Here is an 11783-nt window from a genome sequence, read left to right as displayed (position 1 = left end):
CAATGAGGAATGGTGTGCTTGTTCTTCCAACTTTTCCTTGCTGAAATCCATAATCAATTCCTTGGCCTTGCTACCATTAACTCCAAGGCTGTTCTGACACTACATAACCAGTCGATTTATCTCGGCCTCATTGCTGTCTTACATTTTAACAATATGTTTGTGTAATCAATAAGTTTGGTGTTAGGTGGCTTCTGGCCTTACTGGGGCTGTTGTCAGTGTCTTTATTTTTGGGAATTTTTGATTTTATCTGTTAGTGATTTATCTTTGCAACCACTGCAAATGTCCTCCCCTCAGATATCTGCAGTCTTCTTCATTACGTTCTCACACTGACATCTTCCACCATCCTTCAACATAAGTTACCTAATTCTTGTGCTGCAGGGTTAAACCTAAGGAAATTCTTTATGTACTTGCACTATTAGAACAACAGACCAATCTAGCATCTTATGTTAAGTTTCCAATGTTTAATTTCTATTTCTTGAGCATAATTAACATACATTGGCAGACTTCTAGAAGCCCTGCATGTAAATAAATATGTTGAGGAAACAAACTTAACATTGGAACACACACAAAATGTTGGAGGTACTCAACAGGCCAGGCAACATCTATGGGGGGGGGGGGGGGGGAACTGAAGTCATGATTAGTTATTAATGTTGGATCAGCTACATGGACAAGTAGCTGGATAAGGAGATGTTGAAAAGGAGAACACGAAGTATTTGTTAAAGAGATGTCTGACAGTGAGTACAAATAACCCGAATTACTATAAGGAGAATTTGAGTCTTTGATCATTTGTGTAATGCAAAAAGAATATCTGGTTGGCCACACAATGTTTAAGAATAATCTCTACTTGCACGTCAAAGGGATACCAGCAGCAGACTTAACACCAACTTTGATTGACTTGGTACGTCTATAGCCAACATCCTTTGCAAAGTAGTGGTTCCTAATTGTACAAATATTCATAAGTTTTCCCTCTATGCTAATCAAAACTCATGGAAGATGATTTGCATGGTTATTGGTAGTTGGCCCTTTTGAGGAAACACGAATGTCTGTGTAAGTGCTTGGAATTGGTAATGGTGTAACAAGGATCCAGAGGAATTTAACAAAGGTTGCAGATGCAGGTTATCTCATATCCAAAATCTGATAATCTCAGAAATTTAAAATTTTTTGAGCAGAGCATAATGTCATCAATGGAGAATTACACAAGGTGTTAGGAAGTTTCCTCAGACAATGCTTAGGTCTACACATTGTTTTGAGGAGTGACTTCATATGCATAATGAACAGAAGTTAATTAAAATAGAACACTGCTTAAGGTTAAAATTAGAGATCTTCATTATATTGAAAGAATGGATCTGTCAGTATCGGAGTATGTTGCTTAATATGCTGATCATGATCTATCATGATGAACTGACAATTGAAGGTAGTTGTGAATATTCAGCAAGTTGATAGCGGAAATGTTAAGGCATTAAATTTTTGTTAAAGCATAACAGCTTGAAAGTCCAACCTGCACAGCAACAATACTGGCGCCTCCTTTCCTAATGCGCTCTATGCACGATTTGATGCATGTGACATCGAAGACAGGCACCCTCTGGCCGCAGCTGAGGTGAGGAGGATCTTTTCCATGGTAAACCCAAGCAAAGCTACGGGGCTGGACAACACAGATGGTCGGGTGCTGAGGATCAGCTATCAAAGTTCTTAGCAGATGACTTTAACATCTCTAAAGCATAATCTGTTGTTCCAAGCTTCTGCTGTTCTGAGTTTGTGAAGGTCATTGCTGATGAAAATCTAACAGAACAAGTCTACAATGCTCACGAGTGAATCTACAGATGCTGGAAATAAATAAAAACACAAAATGCTGGCAGAACTCAGCAGGCCAGACAGCATCTATGGGAGGAGGTAGTGACGACGTTTCGGGCCGAAACCCTTCATCAGGAGTGAAGTAAGAATGAAGGAGTGAAGGTGGAGAGGGGTTAAGAAGTAGGGGGAGGGATGAAGTTGAGAGCTGGGAAGTGATGGGCTATGGGGAATTATGGGAAATAAAAGAGAAAGAAAGGTAGGGCTGGGGGGAGATTATAGTGAGGTGGGAAAAGAGAAAGAGAACCAGACTAAAATAGGTAGGGATGGGGGTAAGGGGTATCAACGGAGGTCTGTGAGTTAGATGTTCATGCCGGCAGGAAGGAGGCTACCTGGGTGGGAGGTGCTCCATTGACCTGCATGTGGCCTCATCTTGATGGTAGAGGAGGCCCTGGACGGACATGTCGGAGTGGGAGTGGTGTGTGGCCACAGGGAGATCCCACCACTGTTGGAGGACTGAGCGCCAGTGTTCAGCGAAATGGTCTCCCAGTTTCACCTATCACCCTACCAGCCTACAGATCCAACGTATAATCTTCCGTAACTTCCGCCACCTCCTAAGGGATCCCATCACCAGACACGTCTTTTCCTCCACCCCCCCCCCCCCGGCTTTCTGCAGGGATCGCTCCCTACGCGACTCCCTTGTCCATTCATCCCCCCCATCCCTCCCTCCTGGCACTCATCCCTGCAAACGGAAGAAGTGCTACACCTGCCCCCACACTTCTTCCCTCACCACCATCCCAGGCCCCAGACAGTCCTTTCAGGTGAGGCACCACTTCACCTGTGAGTCAACTGGGGTGATATACTGTATCCAGTGCTCCTGCTGTGGCCCTTTATACATAGAGGAGACCCGCCGCAGACTGGGAGACCGTTTCGCCAAACACCGGCACTCAGTCCTCCAGCAGTGGCGGGGTCTCCCTGTGGCCACACACTTAAATTCCACAGAGAATTAAATCCCACTCCGGTATGTCTGTCCATGGCCGCTTCTACCGTCAAGATGAGGCCACACATTGGTCGTTGGAGCAATAATTTATCTCCCGCCTAGGTGGCCTCCTACCTACCATCATGAACATCCAACTCACAGACCTCCGTTGATGCCCCTGCCCCCTCCCCTTACCCCCATCCCTATTTTAGTCTGGTTCTCTTCCCCCCCCCACTACAATCTCCCCTCCCGACCTAACGTTCTTTCTCTTTTATTTCCCATAATCTCCACCTTCCCCCTAGCCCATTTCCCTCCAGCCTATCATTTACCAGCTCCCTCCCCCCACTTCTTATCCCCCCTCCACCATCGCATGTTACTTCACTCCTGAAGGGTTTCTGCCCGAAATGCCGTCACTACCTCCTCCCATAGATACTATCTGGCCTGCTGAGTTCTGCCAGCATTTTGTGTTTTTAAGTCTACAATGCTGATTGTTTTTATACTTAACATAAAACTTAAAAGTAAAATACAAATAGTGCACTGTAACCTTAATCAAAACACTGCATCATAGGTGGAGACAAAGTCTGCCACTGTTTATTGTTCAACACTGATTCAGGTAACCTCCCGCAGCTGCTGTGTTGCTTTTGTTAACCTGCATACATTATATAAATGGTATGCAATACTTTTTACTGTTAAGTAAAAACAAGTTTAAGACAAAGACTTTACTGGTAGCACACAAATTCAGTCAGAAATTATGGCGACCCCAAGCTATCTCAATATTGTCCAAAATCTGAAACACTCCCAGCCACAAGCTTTTTGGATAAGGGGTACTCAACTTCCACTATAACAGCTCAGCAAGTCATGGCCTTACAATGGAAACTACTTGTGGTTGATTATCTTCCATCTAAACAAAGAAAATTTGGAAATCAAAATATGTTTTTAAATTGTGAAAGTGAGGAGGTGGCGTAAACAACGGCTGATGGGTGCAGACTGAGGATATGACCAAGTGATGCCAACTGAAAGGAGCGGTGATACTCGATTGTGTGTAATTTCCTTTCAAACAATGTATAGTAGGTAAATGAGAGAAACAACTTTGCAATTCAGTAACTATTTGCAATGTAAACAATTGACCAGAGTTTAATAACCGTCTTACTTGTATAAGGAATACAAAACATTACCAGGCATGGTATTTAATGAGGTGCATTATGGTTGCAAATAAATAAACACTGCAAATTCAAAGCACAATTCTGGACATCTTCATGATATCCCAGTAGGTTTCAAAACAGTAGTCATGGGTAAAAGACCAAAGCCATTAGTGTTGCTACCAAGAAATCTTTTAAAACTTATAAAATACCAGCAATGGTTTTGTAGAATTTGAATAAATTCCTCAGTCTCCAACCCCAGTAGTAGTTACAAATAAGATAACGAGTCCTCTAGTTTTCATTACAAACGGTACTATGGTAGGAACAACAACCCAAACCTTTGAAAGGGTCAGTATACCAGCCTCAAAAAAGACTGGCTAATTGGTCATGTCACATGCAAACTGAATATTTATTTCATGTCAGATTTGACAGTTTTGCAAAGTTTGCTTATGTAATTACTGATGACAGTTTGCACCATCGTATACCACCTGCTCACTTATGTTGCCATTTTAAAAACAAAAACACTAAGCTAATGATTCTGCATGTTTACAAATAATTTGATGTTTGCATAGTCTTTTACACGAGATTTGAGTGGGCAGATGGTCTGGTATTCAGGAAGGAAGGATGCGTTGTCTTTTTATGACATTAATACTGTAACTGGAATGGCATTATATGATATGAATGTGAGGATAAATAAGAGCATTGTTTTGAATGTTTGTGCACAGTTTAGTTTATTTCCAAGTTGAAATGGGCTTCCTGGTATCTTTCTGTCGATTGCCTTTATTCAAAGGAAGTCCCAACCGTGGTTTTCCTTCATATTCCATGCCTTCATTTTGTGCCAACTCTTCATCATATCTAGAGGAAGAAGAGGGCCAAAATGAGTAATTATTTTGAAACATTGCCCGAAGTTATAATTTTAAAAAATCAGGTTCTGTTGTCCAGCATAAAGCTGAGCTACTGTGTTTTGCTTAAACTAATAGCATTGACTTCTCAACAATCTGGGCAGTATCCATTGCATGTTAACTTAAGTACATAATTTGAACCAAATGGAACATTTACTTCCAACCGGCAATTTAATCACAAAAAAATGCTGTACAGTAGATGCTGAAATTGACATTCTGTGAATGCCCCATCTGAGATTGTTGAACTGCATCGAGTCTGGAGGTTGGGATGCTTGGATTTTGTGTTTCAAACCTGAGCTACTTTAGGACAGTGGACAAAAGCAAAGTCAACTGTCAGAATGGGATAGAAATTTTGAAGAAGCAGTGACAGTTTGTGTTGTTTACAGTATAGCTGGAGATAATTCCTTAATCATTCATTCTGCATTTGCTGGCAACATCATGAATGGTAATTACATTTTACTGTGTCAGAAATGCAGGTGACATTTCTGCTACATCTGGAGTCCTCATTGAATGGCAGGATTGAAGTCTATCCCCCACCTCCAATAATTTCTCCACAAAAGTACTTGAGCCTCCCAAACCACTTTAAAAGTACTTGATAATTTGTTCAAGTGCAAAATATCACTTGCTTAACAGGTACTCTTCTGCACAAAGTTGATATTGTCATCCAGAAATGAATATTCCAATTATTAATCATTGTAGATTGATGACAAGAACAAGAATTAAGACCTGATTATATTACCTGGTTATTAATTACAAGTGTTAACATCAACAAAGGTGGAAGGAACAGCAAAGAAAAACTTTAAAAAACAGAAAACTATTGCAGGTTAAACTTACAAGAGCTCATAGTATCCAAGTGTTTCTTTTGGTGGGCATCTGCTCCACTTGCAGTCCGGCATTTCACCATTTGGTACAACAATGTTCAAGGTGTCATTGATGAGGTTGTACTTCAGAATGCGGTCATTGGCAGTAGTGGAAGAGAGTGAAGGTGAAGCATTCACCTACAATTTAGACCAATATATAAAACACAAGTTCTCAGTGCAAACAGCAATTTAGTTATTAACAAAACCTTTCAATTGGAAATGTGGCTATTACCTCAATGAGCCAAGGTTTCAGTTTGTCATCGATGATGATGTCATAACCATAGCATTCAAAGCAGTGCCGATCATTAATCATTACAGGCTGTGAAGATTGCCAACATTTATCAGTTATTTTTTATATATCAAAAATGCAATTTTATGACAGACAAGGTTAAGATACAAGGTAATTGCTAAAATGTTTTGGTGTATATTCATTATTGAAGTTGTATTGTGGCCTAAATTATTGTATTTCTGCATTTACTCTTCATCCTCAGATGTTCTCGTGAAGTATTCACTAGCTTTAGTTACCTAATATTTTTTGTGAAGCCATAAGCGGATGAAAGAGGCTGTGGGATGACATAGTAATAGGCTCAATTGAAAAACAGAATATTACAAGGATTTAGTACAGCACACCACTGTATACAGTATACTGTAATGGCATCAGACAGCTATAAGGCATCTGAAGATGGTGACAAGGCTATATCAGATCTAACAAAGACCAATACAATTATCATTATTGAAGAAAGATTTATCTCTGGGCAAGGTGATTGGAAATTGTCATGTAAACATGGAAAACAAAGTTTTGGATAATGCCACTAGAAAAAATTGGGGTCTGTTGGCTGATCCTCTTACGATAGCAGTAATAAAGGTGTGGGTATGGTGGGTGTCATTTGTAGTATTATAGAACACAGTACAATACAGGCCCTTTGGCCCATGACTTCATGCCGAACTCTTAACCTACTTCAAGATCAGTCTGATGTTTCTTTTGCACAGTCCTCCATTTATTTCATCCATCTGCCTAGACAAGAGTCTCCTAAATGTACCTAATGTATCTGACTACCACCACCCTTGGCAGTAGGTTCCATGCAGTTATTGTTGTCTCCTCCTTATACTTTTCCTCCAACCACCTTTAAATTATGCACTCTTATTAGGGAGAAAGATGTCTACTTTAACTATGCCTCTGAGAATCTTTAACACTTGTTAAGTCAACTGACCAGCCTTGGCTCACTCTATTTTTTCTCATAAGACATGCTTTCCCCTCCAAAGCAGAAGCTCCCAACCTTTCTTACACCATGGACTCCCATTAACTGAGGGGTCTGTGGACCCCAGGTTGGGAGCCCTTTCTCTAAAGCTTCCAAACCTTTCCTACACAATATTCCAAGTGTGGTCTAACTGGAGTTTTATAGAGCTTCAACATACACCATATGCCTTCTTAACCATCTTATCAACTTATGACACCCTATGACAGCTTTAAGGGATCTGTGGAGATGGACACCAAGATCCCTCTGTTCCTCCATACTGCAAAGAATCCTGCCATTACCCTTTTCCTCTACTTCAATTTTTACCTTCTGAAGTATGTCACTTAACATTTTCCAGATGAACTCCATCTGCCACTTCTCAGCCCAACTCTATCCATGTCCCATTGCAACCTACAACAGCCCTTCAAACATCCTCATCCAAATTATCAATAAAATTCACAAAGAGCTGGAATCCCAGAACAGATCCCTGACCTCTAAGCAGAATAAGCTCCATCTACTACCACATTTTGCCTTCTGTGCGTAAGCCAATACTGAATCCATGCAGCCTACTTTCTCTGCATTCCAGGTCTCCAGACTTTCTAAATGAACATACTATGAGAACCTTGTCAAATGCCTGACAGGAATCCATATTCACCTCATCCACTGCAACACACAAAATGCTGGAGGAACCCTGCAAACAAGGCAGCATCTATGGGAAAAAAGTACAGTTCACATTTTGGCTGAAACCTCAACTGGCCTGCTGAATTGCTCCAACATTTTGTGTGTACTGCTCGGATTTCCAGCATCTATTGATGATTTTAATCTTGCTCAACACTTTAATTGAAACGGAGTAGTGGAGCTGAGCAATTTTCTGCAATCAGGTCAATATGCACCGTCCACCATCGGCAATGGCTGCCTTGGCTGTACCTGCATTCATGAACATCTAGTTCGCTGAATCCCCCATAAGTTTGCAAAAATGTCAGTCAACTGGGGTGATATACAGTATCCGGTGCTCCCAATGTGGCCATTTATGCATTAGGGAGACCTGCCGCAGACTGGGAGACCGTTTCGCCGAACACCGGCGCTCAGTCCTCCAGCAGTGGCAGGATCTCCCTGTGGCCACACACTTCAATTCCACAGACCACTCCCACTTCGACATGGCTGTCCATGGCCTCTTCTACCGTCAAGATGAGGCCACACGCAGGTTGATGGAGCAATACCTTATCTCCCACCTAGGTAGCCTCCTACCTACCGGCATGAACATTCAACTCACAGACTTCCATTGATACCCCTGCCCCCCTCCCCTAACCCATCCCTATCTATAATTTTAGTCTGGTTCTCTTTCTCTCCCCCCCCCCACTATAATCTCCCCCCAGCCCTACCTTTCTTTCTCTTTTATTTCCCATAATTCTGCACCTTCCCCCTAGCCCATTTCCCTTCAGCCTATCACTTCCCAGCTCCCTACTTCATCCCTCCCCCCCACTTCTTATCCTCTCTTGACCATCCCAGGTTACTTCACTCCTGATGAAGGGTTTTGGCCCAAAACGTCATCACTACCTCCTCCCATAGATGCTGTCTGGCCTGCTGAGTTCTGCCAGCATTTGTGTTTTTAATTTATTTCCAGCATCTGCAGATTCACTCGTGAGATCTTTTTTAGTTAGTTGGCTCAAAAGTGTATCCTTAAAAGGGAAATTACATTCTGCAGACTGCAGCAATCGCTGTTCTGAAGAAGTGTATCAAGTATTGGTCATTAGCACCATCTTGCACATCTATTCTTATACCTCCTTCAACCTCAATTGTTTTCTCCATGTGAAAAGTACAGACTGTGAAAATTCACCTGGGCCCAACCTATGCTAATTCTTTTTAAGATATGTGGAATAGTGCTAGTTTCAGAGCAATTGTAGTCTCTTCCCTCAACTCTTCCTCTCCTGCTCTGAATTGTTTCTGACCATTTGCATTACTTCAACAATGCCCAACAGAAATTATAGAACAGCACCTTATTTTCCTCAGGACTTTATGTAAAATTCAACAATTTCAGGAAACCAGCCTTCTTTTAGCTGTATACGTATTTCAGTGTCAATGTGTTCCTTTTCTATATCTAACTGCCTGTTTTAGAATTTAATTTTACCTTATTAACTTGACAACTTTGGTCTGCAGCCTGACATACGTATTCTCTTGGTTCTCTCACCCTTGCCCTTTCTGCTTAAAGTTTGCTTTTTTTCCCACTTTTCCAATTCTGATGAAGTATCATTGATCCAAAGCATCAACTGTTTCTTTCTCTTGGTTTGCTGAATATCCCTAGAATTTTGTTTTTTGTTTTAGATTTTAAGCTTCAGTTTTTTTTTATTCCAGTAGAATAAGGAACAGGACATGGGTCTTGCACACAAGATGGAGCTTGGGAAGGGATGTGGGAAAGTAAGATGAGGTTTATATTAATGGAGTTAAAGGAAGAAGGTTGATTACTGAAATTAGGAATGGGCTTGATGAATTGAGGTGGAGAAAGGAAATCACAAGAATTAGAATTGGCTCATTTCAGAGGCTAAGGGAGGAAAGCACTGAAAATATTTTGTGGCCAAAATTTACAGCATCAAGTTGAACATGACGAGATGGTCAAAGGTGGAAAAAATGCTAAAACAGGTCAGACAATGTGTGATTTGGTGAGTGGAGTCATGGCACCACATCATCAGGCTAGGCCGGGGGTCGGCAAACCCGCGGCTCCGGAGCCACATGTGGCTCTTTTACGTCTGTGCTGCGGCTCCCTGTTGCTTTGGGAAATAATTGGTCAGTATTTAATTAAAATGTATTTTATGTTAGTTTGTTAGTTTTTGAAATGTAATTCTAAATTTGAAGATTATGGTGATCTTGTACAATCTAATTAAGACGTTGTGGCGACCCATTTCCTGACACATCCGAACCGGCTCACAATTAGCCAGCGTTCAGGCTAAGGGAGATAGCCTACGGGGGTTTGTGAGTACGTGTCTTTTGCAGCATCCGTGCCCATGGGGGGGCGGGTTGAGGGAGGCTTAAAAGCAAGGCTGTTTAGTTCGAATAAAGCTATCTTTGACTGCAGTTTACTGACTGCGTGTAGCACACCGCTACAACGTGTTTTTATCGCTGGCTGTCCAGAGGGGAGGTGCTGAAACGCTTTGTCGCGTGTCTGGAAGAAGTGAAAACTTTCCTGGGCAGCAAAGGGCCCACCTTTCCTGAGCTGGAACAGCCAGAGTGGCTGGAAAAGCTACACTTCATGGTAGACATGACAGCGCACCTGAACACGCTGAACACAGCTCTTCAGGGGAAAGGACGTACAGCCCTGCACATGTTGGAGGATGTTTTGGCATTCGAGCGCAAGTTGACAGTGCTTGCCAGAGATTTACAGAAAGGCACATTGTCTCACTTCCCCAATTTGAGAGAGTTCAAACAAGGTCACGACATGATAAATTCGGAGTATTTACATTCTGCGATCATCGCAATGCAAACATCGTTTGGGAAACGCTTCTGTGAGTTCAGAGAGGAAAAAAAAACACATTATCCTTCCCGGTCACTCCCTTAAGCATCGATCCATCCCTACTGAATACGACTGCATTGTCAGGTGTGAGTCAACCTGATCAAGTATGATAAATATTTTAATTGCCTATTATTTTACGTATATTCATATGTTTTCATTGTTCAGTGAAATAGTCCTTTTATTTTTCAGGTTGACAGCTGGCTGACGTTATTTTTGCTTTGCTGCTGGCGGCAAATTTAAGTTTGGCATTTTTCATAAATACAAGAAGGACTCAAATAGACGTTGAGTATTTTACTTAAAAGTAACCTTCAACCCAACGTCTTTTTTTCGGAGTTCAAAATGCTTTTGTTGCATGCAGAAATGTAATTTCGTTTTCTCTGCAGGAGTTCATCAATTTCATAAATGCAACACATTATAGTTTGTTTATACATAGCATAAAGGCAAAACAAAACGTTGTATGCAGTGTTATTTCATTTTAAATGTCAAAAGGGTTTTGCGGCTCCCAGTGTTTTCTTTTCTGTGGGAAACGGGTCCAAGTGGCTCTTTCAGTGGTAAAGGTTGCTGACCCCTGGGCTAGGCTATTAAAGGGAAGGATGGTCAAACAGGGAAGCTATCAGGAACAAATCATCTCTCTGATAACGTTTCATCATGACTACATTGTCCATGCAATCATAGTAAGCTAATGAATGCCAATAGCCTTGATTACAAGTGAATGAAATTACAGCACGAGCTGATAATTTCTAATCCACTAGACTGGGAGCGAGGAAGAAAGAAAGCTTGCAGGATTTGAGACCTGTTTGCATGCTGGAGTTCAAAAAGTGAAACATTTCAGGGATGCTGAATGTGAATGATTGGTGAGTGCTTAATGCGCACCTGCCTTCAATATTCAGATCTTTTTGCACTGAAAAAATTAATCATATTTGCTTGCTTGGCTCATTTAAATTTTGAAGATCCAATGGTCTAGAAACTTATTTCTTAATTTTGAATAAATCCTAACAAAAAGGTTTATTGTTAGCATTGATGTCAAGTTCAGACAATGAGACTGAGGATATAAAGATGCCAAAGCAGTTTCAAGTAGCTCCATCACCTGCTCGGGTGTTACATCTGGGAGCTCATATTTCTTGGTTTTAATAAGGTGTTTAAAAATAAGATGCCTGATCTATGCTACATTATGCTATTTATGAGCAAAAACAGATACACTTACAAAAAGGAACTCAATGACTTTCACTTTACCCCAAGAATAACTTCATATATTTACCAATTTTTTTGTCAAAAACTCCAAAACATGGCAAAATCAAAAATGCAGAGCTTCAAACAAAATCAAGTCATAAGAAATCATTTGTTCCTTCAAAAGAAATCTTTGTAAGATGTACTT

General features: G+C 41.1%; 1 protein-coding gene across 2 annotated transcripts in view; it reads right to left on the bottom strand.

Moving 5' to 3' along the window:
* Window positions 1–3938: 3938 nt before the first annotated feature.
* Window positions 3939–11783, bottom strand: part of LOC132381215 (polyglutamylase complex subunit TTLL1-like) — a 34331-nt gene continuing 26486 nt past the window's right edge. For both annotated transcript variants that reach the window (XM_059950543.1, XM_059950544.1), the window contains exons 7-9: window positions 5901–5987; window positions 5643–5806; window positions 3939–4761 (exon numbers count right to left, since the gene is read on the bottom strand). In XM_059950543.1, the coding sequence (XP_059806526.1) occupies window positions 4638–4761; window positions 5643–5806; window positions 5901–5987 (375 nt within the window). In that variant the 3' untranslated portion in view covers window positions 3939–4637. The remainder of the gene's footprint in view (window positions 4762–5642; window positions 5807–5900; window positions 5988–11783) is intronic.

The sequence above is a fragment of the Hypanus sabinus genome, chromosome 25 (genome assembly GCF_030144855.1).
Source record: "Hypanus sabinus isolate sHypSab1 chromosome 25, sHypSab1.hap1, whole genome shotgun sequence".
Taxonomy (NCBI): domain Eukaryota; kingdom Metazoa; phylum Chordata; class Chondrichthyes; order Myliobatiformes; family Dasyatidae; genus Hypanus; species Hypanus sabinus.
The sequence above is the reverse complement of the archived record's forward strand: the minus strand, read 5'-3'. Positions and strand labels throughout refer to the sequence as shown.